Source organism: Acanthisitta chloris, unplaced genomic scaffold (assembly GCF_000695815.1).
Source record: "Acanthisitta chloris isolate BGI_N310 unplaced genomic scaffold, ASM69581v1 scaffold16659, whole genome shotgun sequence".
Classification (NCBI taxonomy): Eukaryota; Metazoa; Chordata; class Aves; order Passeriformes; family Acanthisittidae; genus Acanthisitta; species Acanthisitta chloris.
This window is the reverse complement of record NW_008692149.1, coordinates 23,018-47,477: the sequence shown is the minus strand read 5'-3', so window position 1 is coordinate 47,477 and position 24,460 is coordinate 23,018. Positions and strand designations below refer to the sequence as shown.

The window sequence follows — 24,460 nt, the reverse complement described above, 5'->3', positions numbered from 1 at the left end:
GGACAAATAATTCCTTTACAATCTGTGTTCCTGGACCCTTTTGCCTGAACTCCGGAGAAGGATTTCGGTTAGGTCTAGCACAACGTACAGCCATTTGTCATAAAATTATTTTCATTCATTTATCTCCATTCTGCCTTTTCAAGTCCTTTCCTTGCGTGCTACTTCGGCCAAATTCCCAATTCCCTGAATTTATTATCACTATAAAATGGTTGCCTGCTCCACAGCATGACCTAGACGCACACCCCACTGAGATGCTTTAGAGGCCTTCGTCTGTTCCTATGGCAACTGGAAAAAGAGGCAAGCACTGCAGCCAGCACTGGGATGGATCCTGCACGGATGCTGACATCCCTTCCCGGCTGTGAGGAGGCCAGAAGAACATGGGGGGGATGAGCAGTGCTGGAATGAGCTGAGAAAAAACACATTTTCCTGGTGTTTTTTTGTCCCCTGGTTGCCTCATGTCATAGCAGCTCTGTGCTTGGTCCATGCGTGGCCAGAAGGATGTGGCGCCCTTGGGATGTTGCCTAAGGATCTACTTGTCCAGAGGGGCACAGCTTGAAGCTGAGGTGGGATGGAGACAACTGGCACAGGACCTGGCACCACTAGGTGACATCCAGCTGAGTGGCACAAAATGCTGTGTCCTGCTGAGCTGGTCACTCTGGTTACAACTCTGTCCTCCAAGTCAAACACCTCACACCAAGCCACTCTCTAAACCAACCAGCTTTGCCCCTAAAAGCTGCTGCAAAACCTACTGCCTTTAGCCTGTTGATAGACACTCCAGCCTTTCCTTTCATTTACTGATGTTATTCTCTTTTAATTCTTTATTAATCAATTCCTGCATCAGCCACTCCATCAGTTTGCCCAGGATCGAAGCGGAGCTGACAGGCCTGTAATTATCCAGGTCGTCTCATTTATCCTTTTTAAACACTGGCAGAGATCTCACCTGGGAAATCAGCAGAGCAGATTCAGCTCTTGCTTTTGACACAGAGACGATTTTGTTTTTCCTCCTGTGATGGGTCCCAGCCCTCAAGCTGGGAATCCTGTGGGAGCTGCCTAACCAGCACTTCACATACAGCCATGGGCAGCATCACTGCCTCCTGTAGCATCACAGCTTTCATCAAAATCTGGGAAAAGAGAATGGGAGAGTCCCCAGTCCTCTCTGCAGTGCAGGGACTGACTCCTCTGCTGCTCACAGAGCGTGAGCTGAGCTGCAGGAATGGCAGCTCTCAGATATCACCACTTTATACAGTGTATTTCCTGAGCATTCCTTGCTCTGAGGTCCATAGTTGTCCCCTCACACAGTAGGATGCTTTCCTCATTTCCCAGTTTGAAAAAAAAACCTGTTCAAAACTAAAGCAAATTAAAAAAAAAAAATAACCAGGGGAGAAATTGGATTATTTCCTTCTGGAAATAAGCCAAAGGGGAGACAGATTTCCCCACCCTGAGTGTTCCTGACCCAATGTCCTCATGTGGCTCAGGGTGAGAGCACACACACATCCCTACATTTAGCCATGGGGCTCAGCCCCAAGGGAAAGGTGATGGGCAGGACCCTCCTGTGCCTCCTTCCCTCCAAGGACAGCATCTTGGAGACCAGGAACCATCCCCACAAGGACTCACAGCTGCTCTTTGGCCCAGGCTGAGCTTTCCCTGGTCAATCAAAACACCATGAAGCTGTAACAGCCTGAAAGAAAACGAGTGATAGAGCATTTGCAGGCAGCAAACATCCATACTGAGGGTCCTTCAGAAGGTAACTTACAGCCACCAACAAAAAGCTATTTGCAGTGTCTTCCAAGGCCAGGATGCTTTTCGCAGCTGCTAAAAGACACTAGAAAAAGCAAAAGGAAATGCAGAAAATAAGTAATACCACAGAGATGTACCCTGGCTGTATGCAGGGGAGGCAGCACATTCACACCCCCCCATTGCCTCTGATCCAGCTCCCCTTGCTTCCAATTTTACACTTAGGAAGGATGCTGCTTATTCAGGCAGTGCCTTGAGCAACTGGCCAAGCCCCATGGGCTCCTGCTGCAGATGGTGCAAAGCACTGGAGAGATGGTTGGGAAGGAGTTCTCTGTTGGCAGCCACGCGGTTGTGACACACTGGCAGGAGAGATGGGAGGAAAAGCCTTCACTGGCTGCCATCTGGCAGCCAGAGCCCAGGGAGCCAGGGCTGGAGGTGAAGGGGAAAATAGTTTTTCTGTTTACTCACTTGTAGGAAGGACGAGGAGGTTAAATTGGGACCTAGAGCAAGTTTGCCAGCCTGGCAGGCAGCACAGAGCCACGTTGGTGACCTCTGCTCACTGCTGCCAGAGCTGCTCCCTGAGGGCAGATGGAAGTATGGGGTTCTTAGTGCTGGGATGCACTGGGAACCAGAGCAGACATCACCAGGCTCCATCCAGTGTTTATTAAAATCCCTCTGGGAAGCAGCTTTATACCAAAGGATTTGTGTGGGATTGCTGCTCGGCAGCAAAGGGTTTGTTATGAGCAGAGGCAAGGGGATACCAGGGGATGAAAAAACATGGCATTTTAATGCCCAAGGCTGGCTGGGGCTCCCTGGCATTTCCCTCTTGCTGCTGCTTTGTAATCCTGGTTTGTGCTTCTCAACATCCCAGGAGGTCCCAAAAGGATGGAGCCAGAGGGCAATGGGCTGTGTGGAGGAGGTGATCCCTCCGAGACGAATGCTCTGCAGGGACTGCTCTGCACTGCTGTGAGGAGAGAGGCAGCAGCAAACCCCAAAACAGTATTTTCTAGTCTTGCAAACAGGCCACAGCCTCCCAGCAAGTGTTTGCGTGCGAGGTGAGAGCGAGTGTGGCTGCGCAGCCCTAGCAGAGAGAGCTCAGTGCTGCTCTAAGAGGTTGAAATTTGGGTCAAAGAAAGAATCAAGTCAACTACCTTGCTTCCCTCCACCTGCAGGTGTGTTTACAGAGTCCTTGGGCATGGAAAGGGATCCCAGTTCCAGGGCAGCTTGGAGGACATCACAGAGATGCTCCCACCCAACACGAACACCGAGCAGCAGCCAGCACTTCCACATGTCCCTATTTCTGGCACAACAAACTCCGTCACATGATGCAGAGGGAGCCCACTGCTGCCTGAAAGGCTTTTAGAAAGCTCTGTTCGATGCATACGTGGTTGTTCAAAAGCCTGGCATCGATTCTCCTTGCACATCCCTGCCAGCCCATCCCTCCCCAACCTCCCAAACCCACTTCTCCAGTGCCAGGATCCCTTTGTGCAGCAGCAGTTTATATAGCACACTCAGTGTGACAAAGTTGGGCAGAAAGACTTGGCAGAAATGTCTTTTGAGCACACCTAAAGCTGCTTGTTCACCAGGCAGGAGACAGAGAGCACAAACTGCACAGGGATATTACAGCCACGTGTGCTGCCTGTGCACAGGCCCTGGCACTACCCAACAAACTTGTCAGTAGTGCTGAGGATTCAATAGCTGCAGGGATGAAGCTGTGAAAAATAAATGGGCTTTGTTTGGTAGCTTCCTGCCACTTGTGGAAAACAAAGTGGTTTCAAATGCCACAGCTTTAAAGCTGAGTATTTTTAAAATAAAGGAGTGAAGGAGATTTCCAGCTGACATGTGAGTGGTGAGATGAGCTTGTTTGAGAAGTGCTGGGGAAGGAGATGAAGGTTTTAGAAATGCTTATTCCTTCTTCTTTCCCATGACAGCACTGGAACAAACTGAAAGACTTCAGCCTCAGGGTCTGCACTGCATCACCTCTGCTCTGTGCTTGAGTGGGATATGACCTCCTCCATAAATCTCACCTCCCCAAGGTGCCAAGGTGAGATTTCATGCAAGAGCAGAGGTGTGTGCACTTTGGGGTGAGCATCACCCTGCTTGTCTCACACTGAGATTTGGGGCAGGATGAAGAGCCTCAACTCACAACAGGCAGCTGCTCACCTGTGGAAATACAGCCCAGCAGCTGTAGGAAGCAATTCCCTTATTTACAGCAACTTCCCAGGACCCCAGGTCTGAGCTGAAAGTGCTTGCTTTTTGAGAAGATATTTAGTCCTCTACAGAGAAACACACACCAGCTCCATAAATTCCAGCAATGTCCAAAGGGCAGCAGGATCAGAGTATATGCCCTGACCATGAATCCATCAATCTCTTCAGGAAAGAATCAATTTTTATGTGCTCGTAGCTGTGGGGATTATTGTTGACCTTGTGCAATCATAAATAGAAGGCACTTTTGGCACAGTCCCTGCTTTTATCTGGCTTATTTTTCTCTTCCTCTCACTCTACCTCCCAGTTTTTGGAAGGTAACTGCCTACTTTGCAGGTATCTTGCTTACAGTAACCTCCTTTGGAAACCTTCATGCATCTTTATTTGTTAAAGGCATAATCATATCATAGAATCACAGATGGGTTTGGGTTGGGAGGGACCTTAAAGATGTAGTTCCACCCCCTGCCATGAGCAGGGACACCTACCACTAGCCCAAGTTGCTCCAAATCCAACCTGACCTGGCCTTGGACACTTTCAGGGATCCACAGTTTCTCTGGGCAGCCTGTGCCAGTGCCTCACTGCCCACATAGTGAAGAATTTCTTCCTGATATCTGAACCTGCCCTCTGTCAGTCTGAAGCCATTCCCCCTTATCCTATCACTCCATGACTTTTCCAGAAGCCTCCTTGGTGCTCCTGGCCTCTGTTTCCTTGCAAGGAATGCAGTGCTTGGATTAGCATGAGCAGGGCATGGCCAAAGTGGGCAGTGTCCTTGCAACCTCTGAGATGCACCCAAAGCCCTTCCCATGTTCATTTAGCACATTGCTACAGCTATGCCTTTATTCACCATGCACCTACAGACTTCATGTCCCTGGTTCAAGCTGGGTTGTTTCACTGAGAGCTGTCAGAATTGCTCCCATAGTTCTCCCCACTTCCATCCAGTCCCACAGCTGGAGAACCCCAAGAAAATCTGCCAGATTCATTCATGGTCATCATTAACTCATGAAAATGGGACAACTGTGGCGAATCAAGCCAACAGGCAGCACAGGTCCATCAACCAATGGCTGGGAGCACAGTGCCAGGCAGCACTGCTCTTTTTCTGGACACACAGCCCAGTGTTGCCTTTTCCTTCTCCAGCACCCAACCAATTAACTAAATAAACAAGGATGCAGCAATTAACCCAGCGCTGGCCTCTCCATCACCCTGCTAACAATCCTCTCTCAAATGAAAGCTTACAGCTCTCCCTGCCACTCCAGGCAGCTTGAGGGCACAAGATCACCAAGAATTTTTCATCCTCTGCTCAATTCCATCCACACCCCACGTCAGCCTGAGCTTCCCCCAAAACCAAGGACAGGCTGTTCCTCAGGGCAGCTGGGACAGGGTGTTGGGGTCACATCTGGCTGTGACATGGGGTCCTCATAGAGACACATTGCATCCTCTCACATCATTCCTGGGAGCACCACAGAAGCATTACAGCTCTGGGAGGAGCAGCAAGGCTGGATCATGCTTCCCACAAAGCGCATCGTGCTCTTACAGATCCCACAGGAATGAGGCAAGGCACAGGTTCTGTGAAACTGCTAAGGGAAAAAAATTATAATATCTATTTTACAGTCCCATCTCCTGCACAGACAGGCAGCTCTTTGAAAGCCAGAGTGCCTTGTAAAATCTGGGTCAGTTTTGTGAGATTATTTTGAAGGAGTGGAAAATCATTTTGACAACATCAAACTTCCCATTTTGGCCTTTTTTTCCCCCTCTCTGAATAAAGTGCCTTGGAATGCCTTTTTGTCTTTATAATCTACTGAAGTGAAATCAAAGTTAAACCCAAGTAAAATGCCCCAAATGATTGGTGACAGAGCTGTGAACTCTCTCTGTGGAGCCGGAGGGGAGCAGTCGGGTCTCTCACCCAGACCAGCACTGCCACAACTCATTAGCTGAGACAGTTAAATCACCCCTTCTCTCACCAGTGCTCCTTGGTTAAGTCCAATTCCCTGCTACTTCTAGTCCAGGCATCACCCTGAGAAACACACCAGGGAGTTGTGTTCCCAGCTGGGAAGCACTGATGCCTTGTTTATGGGATGGGAATGAGGAGCATCCCCAGCACAGGGATGAAGCTGGTTACATCCTGTCCTCAGCACAGGCTGCAGGCACTGCCCTGTGTCCCAAGGGATGGTCTTGCTGCCCCACCCGCAGGCAGAAACCCCACAACATGTGCAGGTGAGCCAAAACCACTGTCCTACATGTAATGAGACCCACTGGGGCCATGAATCTGAGCAACAGCAGCATCACAGTGCAAGCTCCCTGGGCATCACCACACCAGGATTCACCTGCTTCAGTGGAGATCTCACCCTGAGCAGCATCACCTCCTCCCCTGACCCTAGCACTCCTGTTTCAGGAATGACTGACCACCATTTACTGCTGTGACCTTCCCTAAATACAGCCTGAGCAGAGCAAGATGAGGCTCTGACAAGTAGAGGAAAGGAGATGTGCCCACCCCATGGTGGGCAGATGACCTCAGTCCCCTCAGGAACGAGGACCTGCTCCCACAGAGAGGTGCTGGGTGCTCCAGCCCCCTCCCTGCACAGCTCATCAGGCTCAGCCATGTGAGGACAGCACACAAAGCAGGTGATAATTTCATTTCCCTTGCAAATGAGGCCCCATTCCTTCTCCATCCCAGCACCTCATCAGCAGAGCCGTCATGCCCACCCCTCTCCCCACCAGCCTTCTCCTCCTCCCCTCCAACTCTCTCCCCCAGCCTCAGCAAAGAGCCATTTCCATCTCACTGTCTTCTTACCATCTCACTGCAGACAGGTTTATTTGCTAAGGAAGTTATGACAGTTCACTATTAATATTAACAAGAACAACTTGCTTTTCTAGCAAACACAGCTCCCTGAGACCTTCTCTGACACCAGTTCTGAAGTCCATCACTGTATGGATACACTGCTTAGGACAGGATGATGCAACAGGCTGGTGCCTACGTGGAGAAGGGACTTTGTGGGAAAAGGGCTGAGGTCCAAGACATGTGTGCAAGGAACTGAATAACCCTGACAAGTCCATCTCAGCACAATAGTCCCCCAAGTCCCTACCACTTGCTGCTCACAGGGAATATTTTATCCTCCTGTTTCCCCATCCCTTGCCCTCTCTTCCATCAAGGCTTTCCCAACCTCAGTGCTACCCTGTGCAGAGTGGGGCTCCAACATCAGCCAGCCCAAATCTGCAAGCTTTGCCAAGGCATCAACTGCTTTGCTATATTTAAGCAGCCCTGGGAGCTCTCCTGGTCTCAACAGACCATTCTCCAGCAAAAGTGCTTTTGAACTGCACTGTGTCGAAGCAGGGTAATTAAAAGCAAGCCTGAAAGCTTCACAGAGCACAGTTCAGACTGCAGAAAACTCCAGAAAAAAAACCAGACTCAGAGCTCCTGAGTCCCTGCACAGTTAGGGGATGGGTGCATGCGCTGGTTGGTGGGCACAGGGCAGCCACAGAGTCACACCACCTCCTCAAGTCCATCTGCCTCAGTTTCCCCACTGTGGTTAATGCACAGACTCCAATGGCATCGATTCAGATCACAACAGTCACTGACCTCCCAGAGTGTCACCTTCCTCAGCCAGGATCCTGCACTGCCTTGGCTGCAAATCCTGCAGGGAGTAGAGAAGGAGCTATTTGTTGGGGGAATCCTGCTGCCCCCAAGACCTCTCCTCACCCTGACCCAGCCCATTGGTGCCCACACACACATCTACCCTGGCTGCTAAGGCACAGTCATTCCTGGGTAGCCCTGAGCACCCGTGATGGGCTTCATCCTGCCCCCAGCCTATCTCCCTGCAGAGCAGATGGGTGCCAGCCCCTCCAGGCAAAGCCAAGACAGCCAGCAGATCCAGCCCCACTTTCATTAATTTCTGTTGAATAATTAAACCCTGGGAAGTTAATACTTGCTGCTTAAAAACTCCAACTGCAGTGTTTGTAATTACTGTTTTATTGAAGCATTAAAAATTAAAGGGCATCCTGAGGTTGCAGTTAGCACGAGAGCCTTGTTCAGCCCTGGTTAAGGGAAAGCTGAGCTCTTGAACACCAGCCCAGCACTGGGGAGGCACAGCCCCTTCATCCACAGAAGGATCTACCCCCCAAATCTGGGGGTCCTGGCCACCAGCCCTGCTCAGCTCAGCCTGGCTCCTGGGACTCAGGCTGCCTACCCTAGGAGGGGACCCCTGAGAGCCCCCAAACCATCACCCTTGTTGCTGCTAACACCACCCCAACCCTCCCCACAGGGATGGGGATATTAACTCACCGAGGAGCCTCAGAGCCCCCAACCATCTCTCCTCCTGCAGCCAGACTGAGACACCTCAGAGCCTCACACCTGCAGCAGCACAGCCCAAATCTAACTTCTAACAACCCTTTATAGGTTCCAGGTGCTCCCACCCTCTCTGCACCATGGGCTGGGCTCGCTGGGAACCAGGCTGGCCCCAGGCTGCTGCATCCAGACCCCTGGGAATCGGTAACTAGGGCAGAAAGGTGATTTAGAACCACAGCTGTTAGGAACCCTCATCTCCTCCCCTAGGTCTTGTGTGCTCCTATCCCTTTGCCTGCACTTCAGCCTGTCACAAGTGGAAAGACTCAGTCTTGGAATTCACAGCCAGAGCATCCACTGGCCCCACAGGGCATGTCTGGGGTGGGATGTCCTGCTCTGGGGTAGGAGGATGTCCTGCTGTGGGGCAGCTTCCCCTGCCCCAAAGCAAGGGCTGTATCTGACCAAGCAGCTTTACAGAAGAAAATAAATGGCTGGAAATGTCACTGAGTGATTTTGTGCTCATAAAATAGGTGAGTGGGCAGGTTGGACAATTACCTGCTCATGGGAAGGTGCTCATCACCTGCTCATGGAGGATCCCTTTGCCAGCTGCTGGTGGGAAAATGCTGCTGGATGCCAGGGGAAGGTGGGGAAGGGACACAGAGCTGCTTCTCCTGTGCTGTGGGTGTCAGGGAGGGGACACTCAGACCCAACCAGCACACATGTGCCAGGTCTGTGCCAGGAGCAAAGCTGGAAGGGCCAGAGGCATCCTGGAGTGTTTGAAACTACTGTGTGGCACAGGTGGCCCATTGGAAGGATGACAAGAGCCACTTAGGTCCCCACTGAGGACACCTCCCTCTTGCAAAGGAGAGGCTCAGCCCAGGGGTAACAAGGTCTCTCCTGTTTCTCCTGTTCCCAAAGTCCTGTTTTAGGAAGCAAAACAAACACAACACCTGACCAGGAGTTGCTTTACTGGTTCTGGGTTGAGAGGAAGATCTGGTCAGTGCTATTCACATCACCTCGCTGCAGCCAAGCCAAGGGCACTCCCCATCCCTCCTGCTGCTTCCTCCAGCCCCTAGTCCCAGTCCTGCTCTTCCCTCCCAGTCTCCATCTGGCTTCTCTCCAGAGATGTGGCTCGTGCTGCAGTTCCACCCTCAGCTGCTTTAGTGTTCGTGTTTCTGCGCAATTCACAGCCCTGAGTGTTGGCAGGTTGTGTGGCCCAGAGCCCAGAAATATCCATCAGCTCTTTCCCCTCCAGCCTGCATTACTCCAGTTTGGGCTGCTCGGTTCCCCAGTTTGGGAATGTTACACCAGTTTGGCTTCCTGATAGCCCATTTGGGGGATGCAGTGAGGCTCAGCCCTGCCCTGGAGCACCCAACTGTCCCAGCCAACCCATGTCCCATGGACCACCATCCCCACGACCTGGGTACCAGCTCAGTGGGATACCCTCATAGACTCCCAAACTGGTTTCCATGGCAGCCAGTTTTCAACTAGCTCATCAGTCTCCATGGCAATAAGTCTTCTCACTCCCCATCCAGGGTGTTGGGGTGCTGCTCAGGGGTTCCTACAGCAGTTCTCCCCTGCTTGAGAGCATCCCCTTGGTCTCCAGCAGCTCCTCCAGTTTCCCACAGCAGCTCTGCCCTGCAAGCAAACCAGTACAACCAGTCCAGCTCACTACACCTGCACAGACAGCACCTGCTGGGTACCTGAGTAGCCAGATGGGGCACAACCTCACTGCAAACTCAACAAGATTCCTTCCCTCTGCCACCCTCACCCCCATCCCTGCTGGTTTCCCACCGCTGCCTGTTGTACTGGGGCTGCCTGGCAGGTACTTGGCCCTCTCCCAAACCGAGGGTTGTAAACCATCCCTCTGGCAGCAGAAGGAGAGAAGCTTTGTCAAAGTGACTCACGGCAGATGCAGATTAATTTTACTTTACAGTCCTGTTGAGGATTTTGAGCTAGTCACTGATACGGGACTAAAAATACCACCAGGGGCCTTGAGTTTTTATTTTTCCTGTTCAACAACACTTGTAACAAAAACACCCAACTGAAATAGCAGCTACAGAAGCAGGAGATGGAGGAGCTGGGGGTGGGCAGGTGTGAAGGCACCGGCTGTGCCGGGGCGGCCGGAGGAGGATGCCAACAGCATCGTCCTTCCTCTGCGGCAAAACAGGCTTTCATGGAAGATAACCCTGGGATCTGCAGCACATAAGTTCTCTGCAGCTTTGGATAATGCTGAGCCAAATGTAAGGAGCATAATCCTGTATTTTCTGCACTGCTAAATATTGGCAGGAGTGATTTTGTCAGTGAGTCAGTGTCTGGGGCATTTAATGGAGCTTTACCCAACTGCTTTGATGTGTTCTGGACACTGAGTATCCAATATTCCCTTTAGGGCCATGCTTGGAGGCAGCCCTTAGGATGAAGACTCTCCAAGAGTTCACCTTTCTGTCCCCCAGCCAGGAAACCCACAGCCAAACTGGCACTGGCAGCATTTTTCCAAATCCTTGGGAAGGAAGCAAGCAGGTGTAGGGGGATCTTGGCTGCTAGACATGATTCTCATTGCATAGCCCCTAAAGCAAGTACCCCAAGGTAACAGCAAAGTGTGCTGTGATGCTCCCACAGGAGCTTCCACGAGCAGGAGAGGGGTGCAGGGAAGAGGTGTTGGGGTTTTGCTGGGTGAGCTTTAGGGAGCAGAGTGGGAAACAGGAGGAGTTTAGAGCCAGGGCTGGACCCAGTCATGAGCTGCCACTGGAACTCCAAGGGGTCCAGAGCCCAATGACATCTGTGGAACAACAAATGTGATCAGGAGTGGAGCAGGAGGAAAGTGGTGCTCCACACTCCTGCTGAGACCAACCTGTCATGGGAGGACACTGGTTAGTTATCATGCCCAGAAACAGAAGAACAAACAGATGTTTTCAGTCAGACTCTTTTTAGCATAAAACAGCAGCAGAGTAGGACCAAAAAGAGTCCATGAACTCTCTCTGCAGTTTAGTATTCTGGTAGGAAACACCTCAAACATGAGCAGCCAAATTCACAGTGTTCTTGGAAAAGCAGCAAGGATGCAATCCATGTCCAGGTTGTCATTGGGTCGCACAGTGATGTCCCCTCAGCTGTCTCCTGTCCTGGACAGCACATGTTGAGGGGACCAGACTCAATTTGATCCCCCCTCAGGGTATATCTGGGTGGCAGCAATGGCAGTGATGGACACGTCACTCCGTGTCCTCCTCATTTAGAACAGAGTTAAGGCAGATAGTGTGGCTGTGGCTTGGGGGGGAAAAGATGATTAACCATTATAATCCAAATTACAGCTTCTAATTGGGATTAATTTGTTAAGTTAATTAAGTGTGTAAATCTATCACATCCCAGATTTGTTCTATGAATTCCTTGCTCCCAAGCCAATCCCTACCTGGACACACCTGGGCACAGCTGGAAGGGCAGAGCACTGTCACTACTGTCTGATGACAGAGATTGCAGTGGCACTGCCAGTGACAGCCAGACAGGCTTCAGCACCCAGTCACTGCTCGTTGTTTGACCTAGATACAGAGATGGGAAGGTGTGGGCCCAGGAACTAAGGGGGCTCAGACCTCAATGCCAAACCTGAACGAGCCTCTGCAGAGGGACAGAAATGCTGCAAGAGCCTGGAGACAGCAGTGGCTGAGGAGCATCTTTCTTGCAGCTGCATTGGAACTGATGCACTGAGAATCCTTGCAGCTAAAACTGGTGGAACATCCTCCTTAGTTTCTAAGGCAAACCATGCAAGGAAATTCCAGTGTGCCAGACTTGGTGAGAGCAAAGGACATGGGGCAAAGCATACACAGGGGCTTGGTGGACAGCAAAGATGTTGGACTGGCAATGCCAGGAAAGGAGAGAAGCAGCAGTTGGAGTGCCCAGGCTCTGTGCAGCAGCCAGGGCAGCTGGGTGTGCCTTTCCCTCAGGAAAGTGTTGCTGGAAGGGCACAGACCGGGGTCTGCCTACCTGCAACTCTATCCAAGAATGACATGGAGCTGTTTGAGTGCGTCCAGAGAAGGGCACAGAGATGCTCTGAGAGCTGGAGCCCTTCTGCTACAGAGCCAGGCTGGAAGAGCTGGGGATGTTCAACCTGGAGAAGGCTCCAGAGAGACCTTACAGCCCCTTCTAGTGCCTAAAGAGGCTTATACAATGGGGACAGACCTTTTAGCAGGGCCTGTTGCAATAGGACAAGGAGTGATGGCTTTAAACTATTATATATCTAATATCCATCTATTCATAGATAGAATAAATCTATTCTACATCTATAGATATATCTATTCAGACTAGATATAAGGAATAAATTTTTCATGGTGAGGTTGATGAGGCACTGGCACGGGTTGCCCAGAGAAGCTGGGGATGCCTCATCCCTGGAAGTGTTCAAGGCCAGGTTGAGTTGGGCTCAGTGCAACTTGGTCAAGTGGAAGGTGTCCCTGTTTATGGCAGGGGGTTGGACTAGATGAGATTTAAAGGTCCCTTCCAACCCAAACCATGCTGTGATTCTACAATTCCCATCTGCCCCAGCAGCACGTGGCCAGGCTCGTTACGTTCCCCTGAGCTGCATGTATGGACCATGGCCCTGCTCCCACCACTACACACAGCCAGACAGCTGGCAGAGCTGCTGGTGCTTCCTGTTATTTTTCTCAACACTCTCCTGAAAATTAATTAATTCAATTAATTGATTAAATAAACCCTTCTCCACGCTCGGCGGCGCTGAGCCAGCTGTGCACTGTGTCAAGCTGCAAGAACATCACCCATTATTCCCAGGCTGAACTTGCTGGGTCCCAGTCTAGTGCAGGAAGTTGGGGAGAATTTGGGAAGGAACTGGACTTGCAGAGTTAAGGGTTGCAATGCAACATTCAGCAAAAAGCTGCACACAAACCTCTGAAGTGGCTGCATTTCCATGCAGGTTGTGAAGTCTTCCCTCATTTCTTAGCAATGCTATCAGATGCTTTGAATCCTTAGATGAAAGGAACTAAATTAGGACAGATCGTTATTTCCTGTTTTCTGGTTTATATTTAGAGAAAAGCTGATACCTCTGGCAGCTCAGTCTGACACTAAAAGCAAACCTCTGTCCTGTTTCTAACTGGTCTCTCCATCACTCCAGGAGGATGATAGGTGGGGGAAGAGACGATGAGGAGATGGGCTGAATACCCTGCCAGCCCTTCCTCCAGCATTCCAAAGCCAGCAGCCAAGTGTTGGGAATGGGCATTTTGTACATCCATCTTTGCCCTCCTAAGGCCCAACAGCAGTGGCAGTTGTGCCAAGAGGCTGTGGCTGGAGGTCAAACTCCACAGAGGTTCCTAACTCACCCTTTCTCCCCATTTTCTCCTAATTTCCCCCTCCCTTTCCAGAAAACCTGGATGCTGAGGGCTGAATCCTGGCTCAGCTTCCACACTCCTTGGGCTGGGGGATGTCCCATCCCATTCCCCCACGGGCACTGGCAGGAGAAGCTGCACCTTCAGCAGTTCTGCTCTGGTTTGTGGCTTGTTGGTATTTCTCTGCCTGTCTGGGGAATTGTATTGAATGGGCCTTATCTCTCCTGGGAAAGTATCGATCTGGAGTTTTAATGGCTTTCCACTAAGGAGCCACAATGAGTGTCACTGGGCACCACTGCTCAAGCTGATAAAAATGGGAATGCTCAGCCCCACAGCTCTGAAAGGGATTGTCACACCCCCCCTCCAAGCTTCTTCTACTGGGAAAAAAAATAAAGAAAAAAAGAAAAAGAAAGAAAAAGGGCAAAAGATTTCACTGCTCTTTTCATTCAATAAGTCCAAGGACAGATTTTCAATTTGTTCACTTTCTTTACAGCTCTGGTTTTGCCTGGGAGAGATGAGAGAAGGGGACAGGAGATTAAATGCATTAGTTTATTTTGGGAAGTCTTTCTAAAGGGGGAAAAAATAATATCAAAAAAATAAAAGAAGCAGAAAAAAGTGTGACACGAGGGAGACAGGACTCAATTAAAGCAAGACCTTGAAATCCATGAGCCAGCAGTGCCGACCACGGGTCCATCTGCCATCCCTGTCAGGCAGCAGATTTTGGCTCCTGGAGGCTGTGGCAGCTAGATCCATCACCTGGGGAAATAACCACCAGTGCTTACATCTTCAGCAGCTCCTTGATCTAGCGATAAACCCGTTAGGGGAAATAAATGGGTTTCTCCTGCCTGGACTGTCCACATCGTGGATGCGATTTGCTGTTTTACCCAACTGCTGATAAGCAGAGGATCAGGAGGGAAAAGCCACTTTAACGATTTCCTAATAAAGCCCCAGATAAGAGCAGAGCAGCACTATTACCTCACTCAGCTCTGATTTACAGCCCAGATTGCTGCTCTGGGCTGACTCCACAGGGGAGGATGCTGGTGCGGGGAGAGGTGCTCAGCTGGGGATGCTGTGCAGGGACACTCAACTCCCTCACCAGACTCCCTCTACTGCACTGGCAAGGGAAGGTTTTGATGCCATCAACATTAAAAATGGGGAAAAAAACCCCCAACCAACTTCAGAAAGAAAGTTCTGAGTGGAATTAGTAAGAAGAGTGAGGCTCAGAAACAAAAATCGCCTCTGGGTCCATTTCTAGGTATGGAAAATGGATTTCCAGAACAATATAATTCTTTTGACATGCCTGTCCTGGTTTCACAGCTGCCAGAAAACAGGTTAGGAAAAAAAAAGCCCAAAAGCTTCCAGGAGGCTTTGCTGGCTAGATGCCACCAGAGATGCCATCAAAAGGTCCAACCCCATCCCAAGGGTCTCCCCACACACCTGCTCTGGCTGTTGAACAAACTGTCCCATCCACCAGCATCAGAGGGTGTAGCTGACAGCTCCTCATTTGATTTTAATAGTTTGATTTTATTCAGAGTTTTGACACAATTTACCCCTCTTTTTTTTCCCCTCCCAACTGCAGATTTATTCTTTGCAATTAGCTGTGGGAATTAGAATCTCTTTCATATGGCAGTGGCTCTGCTTCTCTTGAAATCTCTTCCATGCTCCTGCTTAATAAATTGTGAATTTCATATTTGTATCCTCAGATCTCCCTTCCAAATGGAAACATGTCATGGCTGGGAAGACTGGGACAAGTGCTGCAGAACTGCTCAGGCAAGAGCTTGGGAAGGCAGTGGATGCTCCAGTAATCACTATGGCACAGCCAGGGCCCAAAACAGGCAGAGAAAAGCATTTCCAGGTGGCAAAGTCCCTTCTCTTCTACACTAACTCCTTCAGGAGCTGCCAGGTCTGAACCCAAAGCCACCAAGTTAACACCAAGCATTGGTGTCCACAATCCAGCTAAGGTCCTACATGGGATTTTACAGACTAAAGCATCCCTCTGCTCCCAGCTGGGGCTCCAGGTGGGATGAGGCAGGAGGGGCTGCCCCTGCCCCCACACTCCAGTCCCTGTCACATCCAGCATCCATGAGCAATCACCAAGAGGCCAACAAGAAAGGCTTTTCCCCAGGCATCACCCACTGTGCCCACTGATGGGGCAGAGACGTGACAGGCAATAGCAGAGCCTTCCTCAGCCCCATCACCCGAATTTACAGGCTGACTTGAGATCCAACAAGGGTCCAGACAGATCATTATTTCCCATGACAGCAGCAAAGGTGAGCCAGCCACCTTTTATTTCAGCTTGGAGAAAAATGCTCCTGCCAGGGGATAATTGGGACTCTCTGAGGTGGGAGGCAGTGCTGGGCTGCTGAAAGGTGAAGGCTATTTTAAAAGCAGCTGAGCAGAAACAGTGGAAAAAACTGCCTGGGGAGCTGATGTGTAACAAGTACTGCCTCAAGAGGCATCCCAAGCCTCTTGGTCTTTAAAACTTGCTTAGATCCTCTATAAAACCAGGTTTTATTTGGTCTTTACAACCCTGGGAGGTGAATTGCTGGTAGTTCCTGCTGGCAAACCCCCCTGTGCCTCTCCTGGGCTGGCTCCTGCCCACCCAGCACTCCCAGCAGCCAGGGCAAGCAGCACAGGAGCCTTTGCCAGGTGATACTTTGAGGCTGAGATGAAAGGTGCTGTAGAAGGGTGTTGTTGCTCAGCTCTGCAATGAGAGGTTTGTGCTGCTTTTATTTATACACACGCTGGCTGCAAGACACAAAAATTACTTAATCAATCCTTCCCCTTGGCTGGCGTCACAGGCAGGATGGAGGCTGCCTACGCAATTCTGAGCTGAAGATGATAAATTGCTCTGGGATAATGGCAGCATCTCCTCCTCCCTCCTGTCTCATCCAGCACAGGATGTGGCCGAGCTCACCCTGGTGGGCTCACAGGTTCAGATGAAGGGATACCCAAGAGGACACAAGCACTCTGTGGTGTCACCCTTCTAGGAGATGGAGGGGGAGCTAGGGGGGAGCTGGGCTCTGCCTGGTGCTGTAGTAGAGCTGAAGGAATGGGATTTTCTCCCAAAACCTGCCACAGGGAGAGCAGGCTGGCAGTGCCAGGGCCACATGGCACAGCTTGAGCGAGTGACTGGGTTGTAAGGGAAGATTTCATGCACTCATCCTGCTGTGCCACTGCTCCCCATCAGCCACCACAAGCCACAGGGAGACAAGCCTGCCAGGGCCTGGGACTCTTCAGTGACAGTGCCAGGACAGGCTGCCACCCCACCAGCCTCCCTTGCCAGCTGGGCCAGTAGCTCTTCCACACAGAGAGGGGCTGGGAGGGAGTTCCCAGCCCATAACTTTCCTGCCACGTGGTTTACAGGATGCAGGAGTATTGCTATCAAACACTTTCAAACCACAGGAGGGCTAAGCACCAACCTTACAGCAACACCTTGCTCTGCTGAGCAGCCCTACAAAAACCAAGCAGGTGAGCCCAGCCAGCATGAACCCAGCAAGATGTGCTGGGAGGGGAAATGCCAGCAGCAGGGAAAACACTCCCTAAAGTGACATGAATGGCATTAAGGGAAGTTGAAGAAGTGAAGACCATGTGTGGAAGGTGGTTGCTTGGAGCTCACCTCATCCTGTCACGGCAGCATCTGGGGCATGCAGAGTCATGATGCTGCTTTTGCAGCTGTTGAGCTGCTCCCTCTTCTCTGCCCTTGGTTGGTGCCCACTGGTAATTCCTTTTGGCTGCTGCAGCACAATCCTCCTCCCTGCCTGCACATTTGAACCCTGAGCAGCACCTGTGTCCCCACCACCACCTGCAGCCATCCCTGCAGGAATGGACAGCTCTGTGCATGGCCCAGCAGGGTGAAAAGCAGCCTGAGGGGTTGGGGGGTATCCCCTTTGGCCACGTTGCCTTCCCAGGAGTCCACCCCAGCCTCATCCTGCCCATCACTTCCCAGGGACAGCCTGGGGGCCACCCAGTCCCCACTGGCTCTCCCTGGGGGCACCATGGGTGCAGTCCCCGACGTGTCCATCCTACTCAGCTACTCTCCTTGTGCTTTGTCCTCCCCCAGCTCCACATCCACAGCAGCACCAGCAACCCCCTATGCCCCTCAACACAGAACTGCCCAAGAACTCCCAAAGAAGGGCTGGGAGTTGCTTCCCCTTTAATTTATCACTTCTCAGGGGGAGGGTAAAAAAAAAAATCAATAAATAAAACAATTTAGGATGCCTGAAGAGGATGAAAACCCTGAAACTGCAGTCTGCTGGTGGCTCATCCCATTGCCAGAGGAGGGGCTGGGTGTCCCCAGCCCCCTCTCCCCACCACCTCGTCCCAGTGCCACCAGGTCCAGGTGGGTTCGGATGTGGTTGGACGATGCTCCTCAGGAAGAAAATGAAACCAACGTTGAGAGTTCGGATGTGGTTGGACGATGCTCCTCGGGAAGAAAATGAAACCAACGTTGAGGACATGGTCATTCACAGTTGGCTGGTGGATGAAACAACCTCCAGAGTCTGACAGCCCTGGCTCACCCTCCAGGAGGGACCTGTCCCACCTCCCTCGGCTATTGCAGGGCTTTGAGGAAAAGCCACTCAGTGCACGTTGCGTGTCGCAAACACGGTGGGGACACAGCTCCCGTCACAAACAGTCCCTGCACAGAGCCACTTGTCCTTGGCGGGAGTCGCGCAAACTCAACTATTGACCCAAACTCAACCCTTGACCGTAGCCAGCACAGCTGAAGAGCAGTGGCTCCTTCTGGAGGTAGCACTCGTGGACGTTCTCGGCCACCGCAGGGTACAGATGGTTCATCTCGTACTCGGTGCTGTCACAGGTGATGCTGAGCCTGGGAGCAGAGAAAAAGGTGGGTCAGATCAGGTGAAGGGCCTGCCTGGGGGTTCTCTGAAGGGTTTTTGTCCTTTTCTTCACTCAGTGTGGGGGCAGATCTCTGCTGACCTATGTTTGGCATCCCTTGGCTAGACATGTCACCAACCCAACACACCAGGCAGGAAAGGGTGACCCTTGCAGCTCAACCCTGCAGCCCAGAGACTATCCCCACCCTTCCTGGATGGCTCAGGAAATCACCAACAATAACCCACCCAAATTTTCAAAGTTTGACTCATTATGGGTCTCTTACAGCTCAGGATATTCTATGATTCTTTTACAGCCATACATTGACCAACAGGTCTGTCAATTTTCCATGGACACCTTGCACAGCAGCTAACATTCTCTGGGAGGGATATGAGCTCAATGGATGTCCACATGTCCCCTGCTAGCTAGGATTAGCCAGAAAACTGGGATGGGCATCAGCAAATGCTCTGAAGAGCAGCAGAAATGCCCAGTGTGGATCTCAACATCCCTCCCAGACAGCGACAGAGCAGCAGCGCTGGCATCGCCTTCCCACCAACCCCTCTCCACTGACAAAGTCCTGAGCCAGCTTGTTTTAAGTTCTGGAGGAGGACGTGGAGGGGAGAAAGTGAAACCCAAGCCCCAGCTCTAATTTATCATATAAAAATGTCAGTGGGACGTGCAGTGCCTGCCTGACCAGCATGACAGCACCGGCAGTGCTTGCATTTTAATTGCCCACAGAGCAGCACGGAGCCCGGTGGCAGATTTATACTCTATTAAAACTTCACTGCTGTGTGTTCAAAATGCACTTTTATAGAGAAAGACATTAAAAAGGAGGAAAAGGGAGAGAGCATGGAGGGGGTAGAGAGGAACGGGGTGGGAGAGAGGTGGAACTGTGCCTGGAAAGGCTGTTGTGCCTTGTGAAGCATAAAGCTCATGAAGCAGCGACCTGCCTGCACTGCCTTGAGTATGAAGGCATCTCAATGGGATTTTGGCAGAGGGAACACGAGGATGGGGGTGCTGGAGATGAGGGGAGCAAAGGGAACATCATCTGGCTCCCACCCTCTGTGAAAAGGTCACAACTCACTGGAGAAACACCTCCTCCTTGTTGAGGAACCTGAAGAAGGTGGGCTCGCAGACCAGCCCGTGCCGCCGGCACGTCTCAGTGCAGGTGTGCTGGGTGTCTGACACCCACACCTGCAGGGAGTCCACTGGGGGCCACGTGTGGGGGTCCCTGCTGGCACTGGGGGACCACAGCAGGTGGGTGGCGTTGGGGGACAGGGCCAGTGGGCTCGGAGGGCTTTGCATAGCAGGACTCTTGCTCTTGGGAGGCAGAGGAGGAGACGATGTAGTGCAGAAATCCTAGAGACAAGACAATTGGTCAGTGCCTGGAGGAACAGGGTGAGAAGTTAGGGATGGGGAAGGAAGGCTGCTGGTAGGATAGGGGGACACTTGGGCTGCTGAGTTTGCTCTTCAGATTGAGGCCACCTGCATGCATAGATGGCATCTTCTGCTGTGGGGGATGAACACAACAGCCAACTGTTCTTCTCCCAAGAGAACAGTTCTTCTCCCAAGAACTGTTCTTCTTCTGCCTTATTCTCTGCAGCAGAAAGGCCTTGACCCAGCCCCAGTACCCCCAGATATCCCCCACCAACCCCCAGAATCTTTGGTTCATGACAAACCTCCCCCAGCCCCATCTGCTGTTCTCTGCAATTAGAGCACTGGCTGCACAATGCCCATGGGAAAACAGGGATGTTCCCCAAAGAAAAGAGGGAAGACTGGTCAGGAAAACAGAAATAGTTCCCCAGCAAGGACAGGGATGCTCCCCAACCTGGTGCTGAATGTAGGCATGGATCCTCTCCAGCATCCCCTCGGAAGTGTACTCATAAGGCAGGTAAGGGTCCACCTGTGAAGGGAAGAGCAGAGCACAGGCAGCAAGTGAGGACAGCCTTGCCCTGCCCCTGAGCCCAGTGGGCCAGGACAGCAGTGCCTTGGCCATGGCTTTCCAACCCACAGAAGCTCACAGCTCATGTCTGTCCACCAAACAAGCAGGGAAGAATCCTAGGGCTGGAAAAACCTCACAAGACATAAAGCTATAGAGAAAGAGGGAGAAGGATTACTTTGGGTTCAACAGTCACCCTGTTCCATTCTAGTCTCCCTTTTCTCCACTTCTAAGTAAGTTACCAAAATCAAATCAATTTTCATGCAATAGGTCTCTTTGAACACAAGTATGAACTGCTTTAGCCCAAGAAACACTCAGCAGCTTGGGCAAGGTGGGAGCAATTTTAAAATACAAGGGAGAAGTAGGACTGATAAAGATGTCAAGTTAATCCAGAACAAGAGCATCCTAGTGGTGCCCTAGGTCTGCTCTAACATCCTCTGTTCCTCTGACCTCAACACAGCTCTGCTTGCTCAGACACCAAGGTCCAGGCTTCACTGTCCCAGTGCTTGACCCACCAAACCAGCTGGTGAAAAGCCTGGGGCTGGGACTGGCTGTGCACAATACAGGGCAAAATATCTTTTTTCCCACTGCCACATCACTGAGGGTTTGCTCCCAGCACAGGTGGCCATGAGGGGGTGGAAGGTGGTGTCTCTGCCAGCCCAGAGCCTTGGTGCTCCCCACTGACACGGGCTGAGATGGGGCAGGGAGGCAGCAGCTGTTTGCACATTGGGATGGAGCAAACATTGATGCCCACGTGGATGTCAGTGCTCTTGCTGCACCTCCACGTTGAAAACTCCTATTTACAGAGTCAGCAGTGTTCAAACCACAGGGTATTTTTAGCATGGGTTACGAAACGTTGCAGGTCTTTGGGAGACTCTGCCTGCACTCACTTCCCAATATCTCCCTGCCCTGAGAGTCACCCTCAGATCCTGGCATGGCAAACCCTCTCCTCTGCACTGTGGCTCAGCAGTATCCCCCAAATGAGTGTGTCCCTGGCACTGAGGTGGCACAGATTCCAGGGTGGCTGTGTGGCCACTGTCCATAGTGATTTTCCCCCTGGGAAGAGCATTGCCATGAGGGCTGTGTCACTGCTACTCCCATTCCCTCTGGAACAAATTATTTTTTAAGGAACTTCTGCCCTGGGAAGACATATTTTTCCACACTCCCTTATTTGTCCAAAGATATGTTACACAAGCCATGGGATCTTGATGCATGGAAGGGGCCAGTCCTGGGACTCCCTCTGTGCATCTCTGCAGAGCTCCATGCAAAAGGATCATAAGCAAAACCACCCCACAGATAATTCAGCCAGAAAACACTGCTGATTCTATTTTCTGAGCTCTGCACCTCCAAAATAGCTATTTCCTTTTGAAGTACCTGTCAAACCCAAGCTCAAAGGCTCAGTCTGCTGAGAACCCTCTAAGCATCTCCCTGCCATAAATATCCCACCTGAGATCTCAGCCAGGCTGGAAATCACAGCTGCTCTGTCTAATTACAGATGTGCACACTAATCAGGACTGACACAGTGACAGGCACCGATCCTAGCTCTGAATTCCTGATGGGCTCTCAGTTAACTGGGCCAGAGTTCTCACAAAGCAAAACTGCCCATCTTGATCACACAAAGCCAGGCTGGGGGCTGAATGCTGCTTGGCACTAATCTGGGGGAGATAAACCACCCCTTGCTCAATATCACCAGTGCATGGTCTCATCTCACTACTGCTTTCACAGCTGCAATGCTTGGAGGCTTTTCCCAGGACCCCAATTTTGCCAGGCATAGTGAAAACATAACTCCAAAACTCAGTCTCATTCCCCCAAAACACCACTGTGGTACCTAGTGGGATGTAGTCTCTCACAGCAGAGTGGAGACAGAAACCTTCCTTGTGCCTGCACATGTATCCAGAGGTGATGCCCACCTGCCCACAAGCTCCCAGAGGCCCTGTGGGGTCCAAGGGCATCAGGAGGCTGTGACCAGAGCCCCTGATCCTCCAGCCCCTCTCCTCCTCAGGAGGTCCCCCAAAGGCTCTTGCTCCCTTTTGCTCCCCTCTCCCTGCCTAATAAGGATTCAGCTTGTGCACCCAGGACTGATAAAAAATGCCAATTTCGTGAAGATAATTGTTTAATTAAAATCTGACAGGTTTGGCCTCCTCTTGACAGCCACAGCATTAATGGCACTCCCAACATCAGGAGCTCAGCATGTCCCCAGAGCCCTGAGAGGGAGGAGGTGAGGCTTTCCAAGGTGGGGACCACTGCATCCCACTGCCTGGGATGCCACAGAAGGGAGATCAGTGAGGATGAACTTTCCCCAAGGTGGGGAACACAGAGCCAGAGCTTTCCAGCCCCAATACTCTCCATCAGCCAAACAGGGAGTTACTGGTGTCTCATGACAGCCCTGGTTTTATAGTCTCCATCAAGAGGAGAGCAGCAAATCTCCCTCACTCAAAAGGGAACAGAAAGGGGGAAAAAATCCAAACGTCATCAGACAAATAAGTAGGAAAATAATGCAATTCTCTGCTGGCACGTAACAGCAGGCTGGAACATTTTAACCAGCTATTTTCGCTGTGATGTTTAATGTGCTGCTCTTTCAGGCAGAGTCTGAAATGTATAATTTTCCATTATAGTCCTGTATGTTTGACTTTAATATAATGAAGCCTTCTCCCTTCACTACACCAGAATATAGGGTCTATTAAATTGCTTGTGCAAGGACTATTTTTGACACTGGATAAAGCTGAAGGCCCAGAAAATGGTAGTGCTTGCAAACTTCTCTCCTCCAGCCTCTAACTCCTGGATAACAGCCATTATCCAACACCAGGACAAGCTTCCCAGCATCTCCTATCTCAGAGGGACACAGTTTGTCTCTTTGCCCTGTGTCACAGGATTTGATCTCTAGGGGAGAGGGGTTTGGTGCTTCCATGTCTTCAATATTCCTTATAAATAGGTCAGGGAAACCCAAAACTGTTCCAAGTGGGATGACTGGCAGAGGCATGGCTTGCCAAAAGTCTTCCCCAGCACTTGGAGGGTGCCCTGGAGCAGCTGTCACCTCTGAAGGGACAAGAGAGGGGAGCACAAGAGCTTTCCTGCAAGTAAAACGTATTGCAAACCCAAGCCACGTCCAAGCTGTGATTCAGCTCTCTCTCCAGAAGGAAGAAGTTTCTTTCAAGCAAAACTAGGCTGGTGAGGGATGCTGCTGCATCCCAACTGCTCTATTTGCACAAACACAGCAGCCAGCCCTGCCAGCAGAGCCAGCAGCTCCGAGCACGCCATGGGAAGCTCTGCCAGCCCCGCGGAGCTGGGACAGGGCTGTAGCTGTGGGGATGGCACATCCCACACCCCGAGCTGCAGCCCCAGGTGTCAGCAGTGTAAACTGGGGTGCTGCACAGCCCTGCTGGCACTGAGCTGCCCACAGAGCCACAGCCAGGCTGGGGCAGCCACAAGTACTGCTAAAATATTGTAGAGCATCAGCAAATCCTGCCCAGTCAGTTTGAGTGTATCAGAATTACTGCCAGGTTCATGCAACCAGTTCCCAAATCCCTGGATAGGTTCCCAGCGTCCTGGTTCCCAGTCCCTGGCACTCTGGTCCCCAGTATGACTGCCACCAGGAAAAGCTGATGGCAGAGATCTCACAGCTTCCCACAACATCCCATATCCCCCAAAATACTGGCCTGGGTTTTGGCCTGGAAGATGCCAGGGACAGCTGTGGGATAAGGGATTTTTCAGTCATAAACCAACAAAAAAATGCCTAAATAAAATCAATTCCAGGTCAGTTTTCAATCTCCAATGTTTCCATCCATCGAGGAGGGGAAAAAAATGTTGTGTTTCAGGTTCAATCTGTCTGAGTTGGTGAAGCAAAGGGAAATGCATCATTTTCCTTGGGAGCCTTCCTTTCAATAAATTGGCAGGGTATTTCCAAACAAAAGCAAGCAGATGGGAAACAAAACCATAGTATTTCATTCCAGTAATGTTAAAATGAAATGTTTTGACAGAAAAAAGGGTAAATTGATGGTGGTTATTCTGAAACACAGACAAATTCGTTAGATATTCCAATAACAAAACACACCATTTTGCCTTTAGGGGGAAAAAAAAAAAAAGGAGTCAGTAAAAGAATTTCTCCAAGCTCCAGTACATGGCAGGAAACACCACCAAACTGTCCAGCCA

At 51.0% G+C, this 24,460-nt stretch overlaps 1 protein-coding gene across 1 annotated transcript in view; it reads right to left on the bottom strand.

The window, feature by feature from the left end:
* Positions 1-18,219: 18,219 nt before the first annotated feature.
* MGAT5B (mannosyl (alpha-1,6-)-glycoprotein beta-1,6-N-acetyl-glucosaminyltransferase, isozyme B) overlaps positions 18,220-24,460 on the bottom strand; it is a gene marked incomplete at its 5' end in the record, with an annotated part of 28,421 nt that continues 22,180 nt past the window's right edge. The window contains 3 exons of the mRNA XM_009082544.1: positions 18,220-18,367; positions 19,457-19,731; positions 20,201-20,275. Of these exons, the coding sequence (XP_009080792.1) occupies positions 18,220-18,367; positions 19,457-19,731; positions 20,201-20,275 (498 nt within the window). The remainder of the gene's footprint in view (positions 18,368-19,456; positions 19,732-20,200; positions 20,276-24,460) is intronic.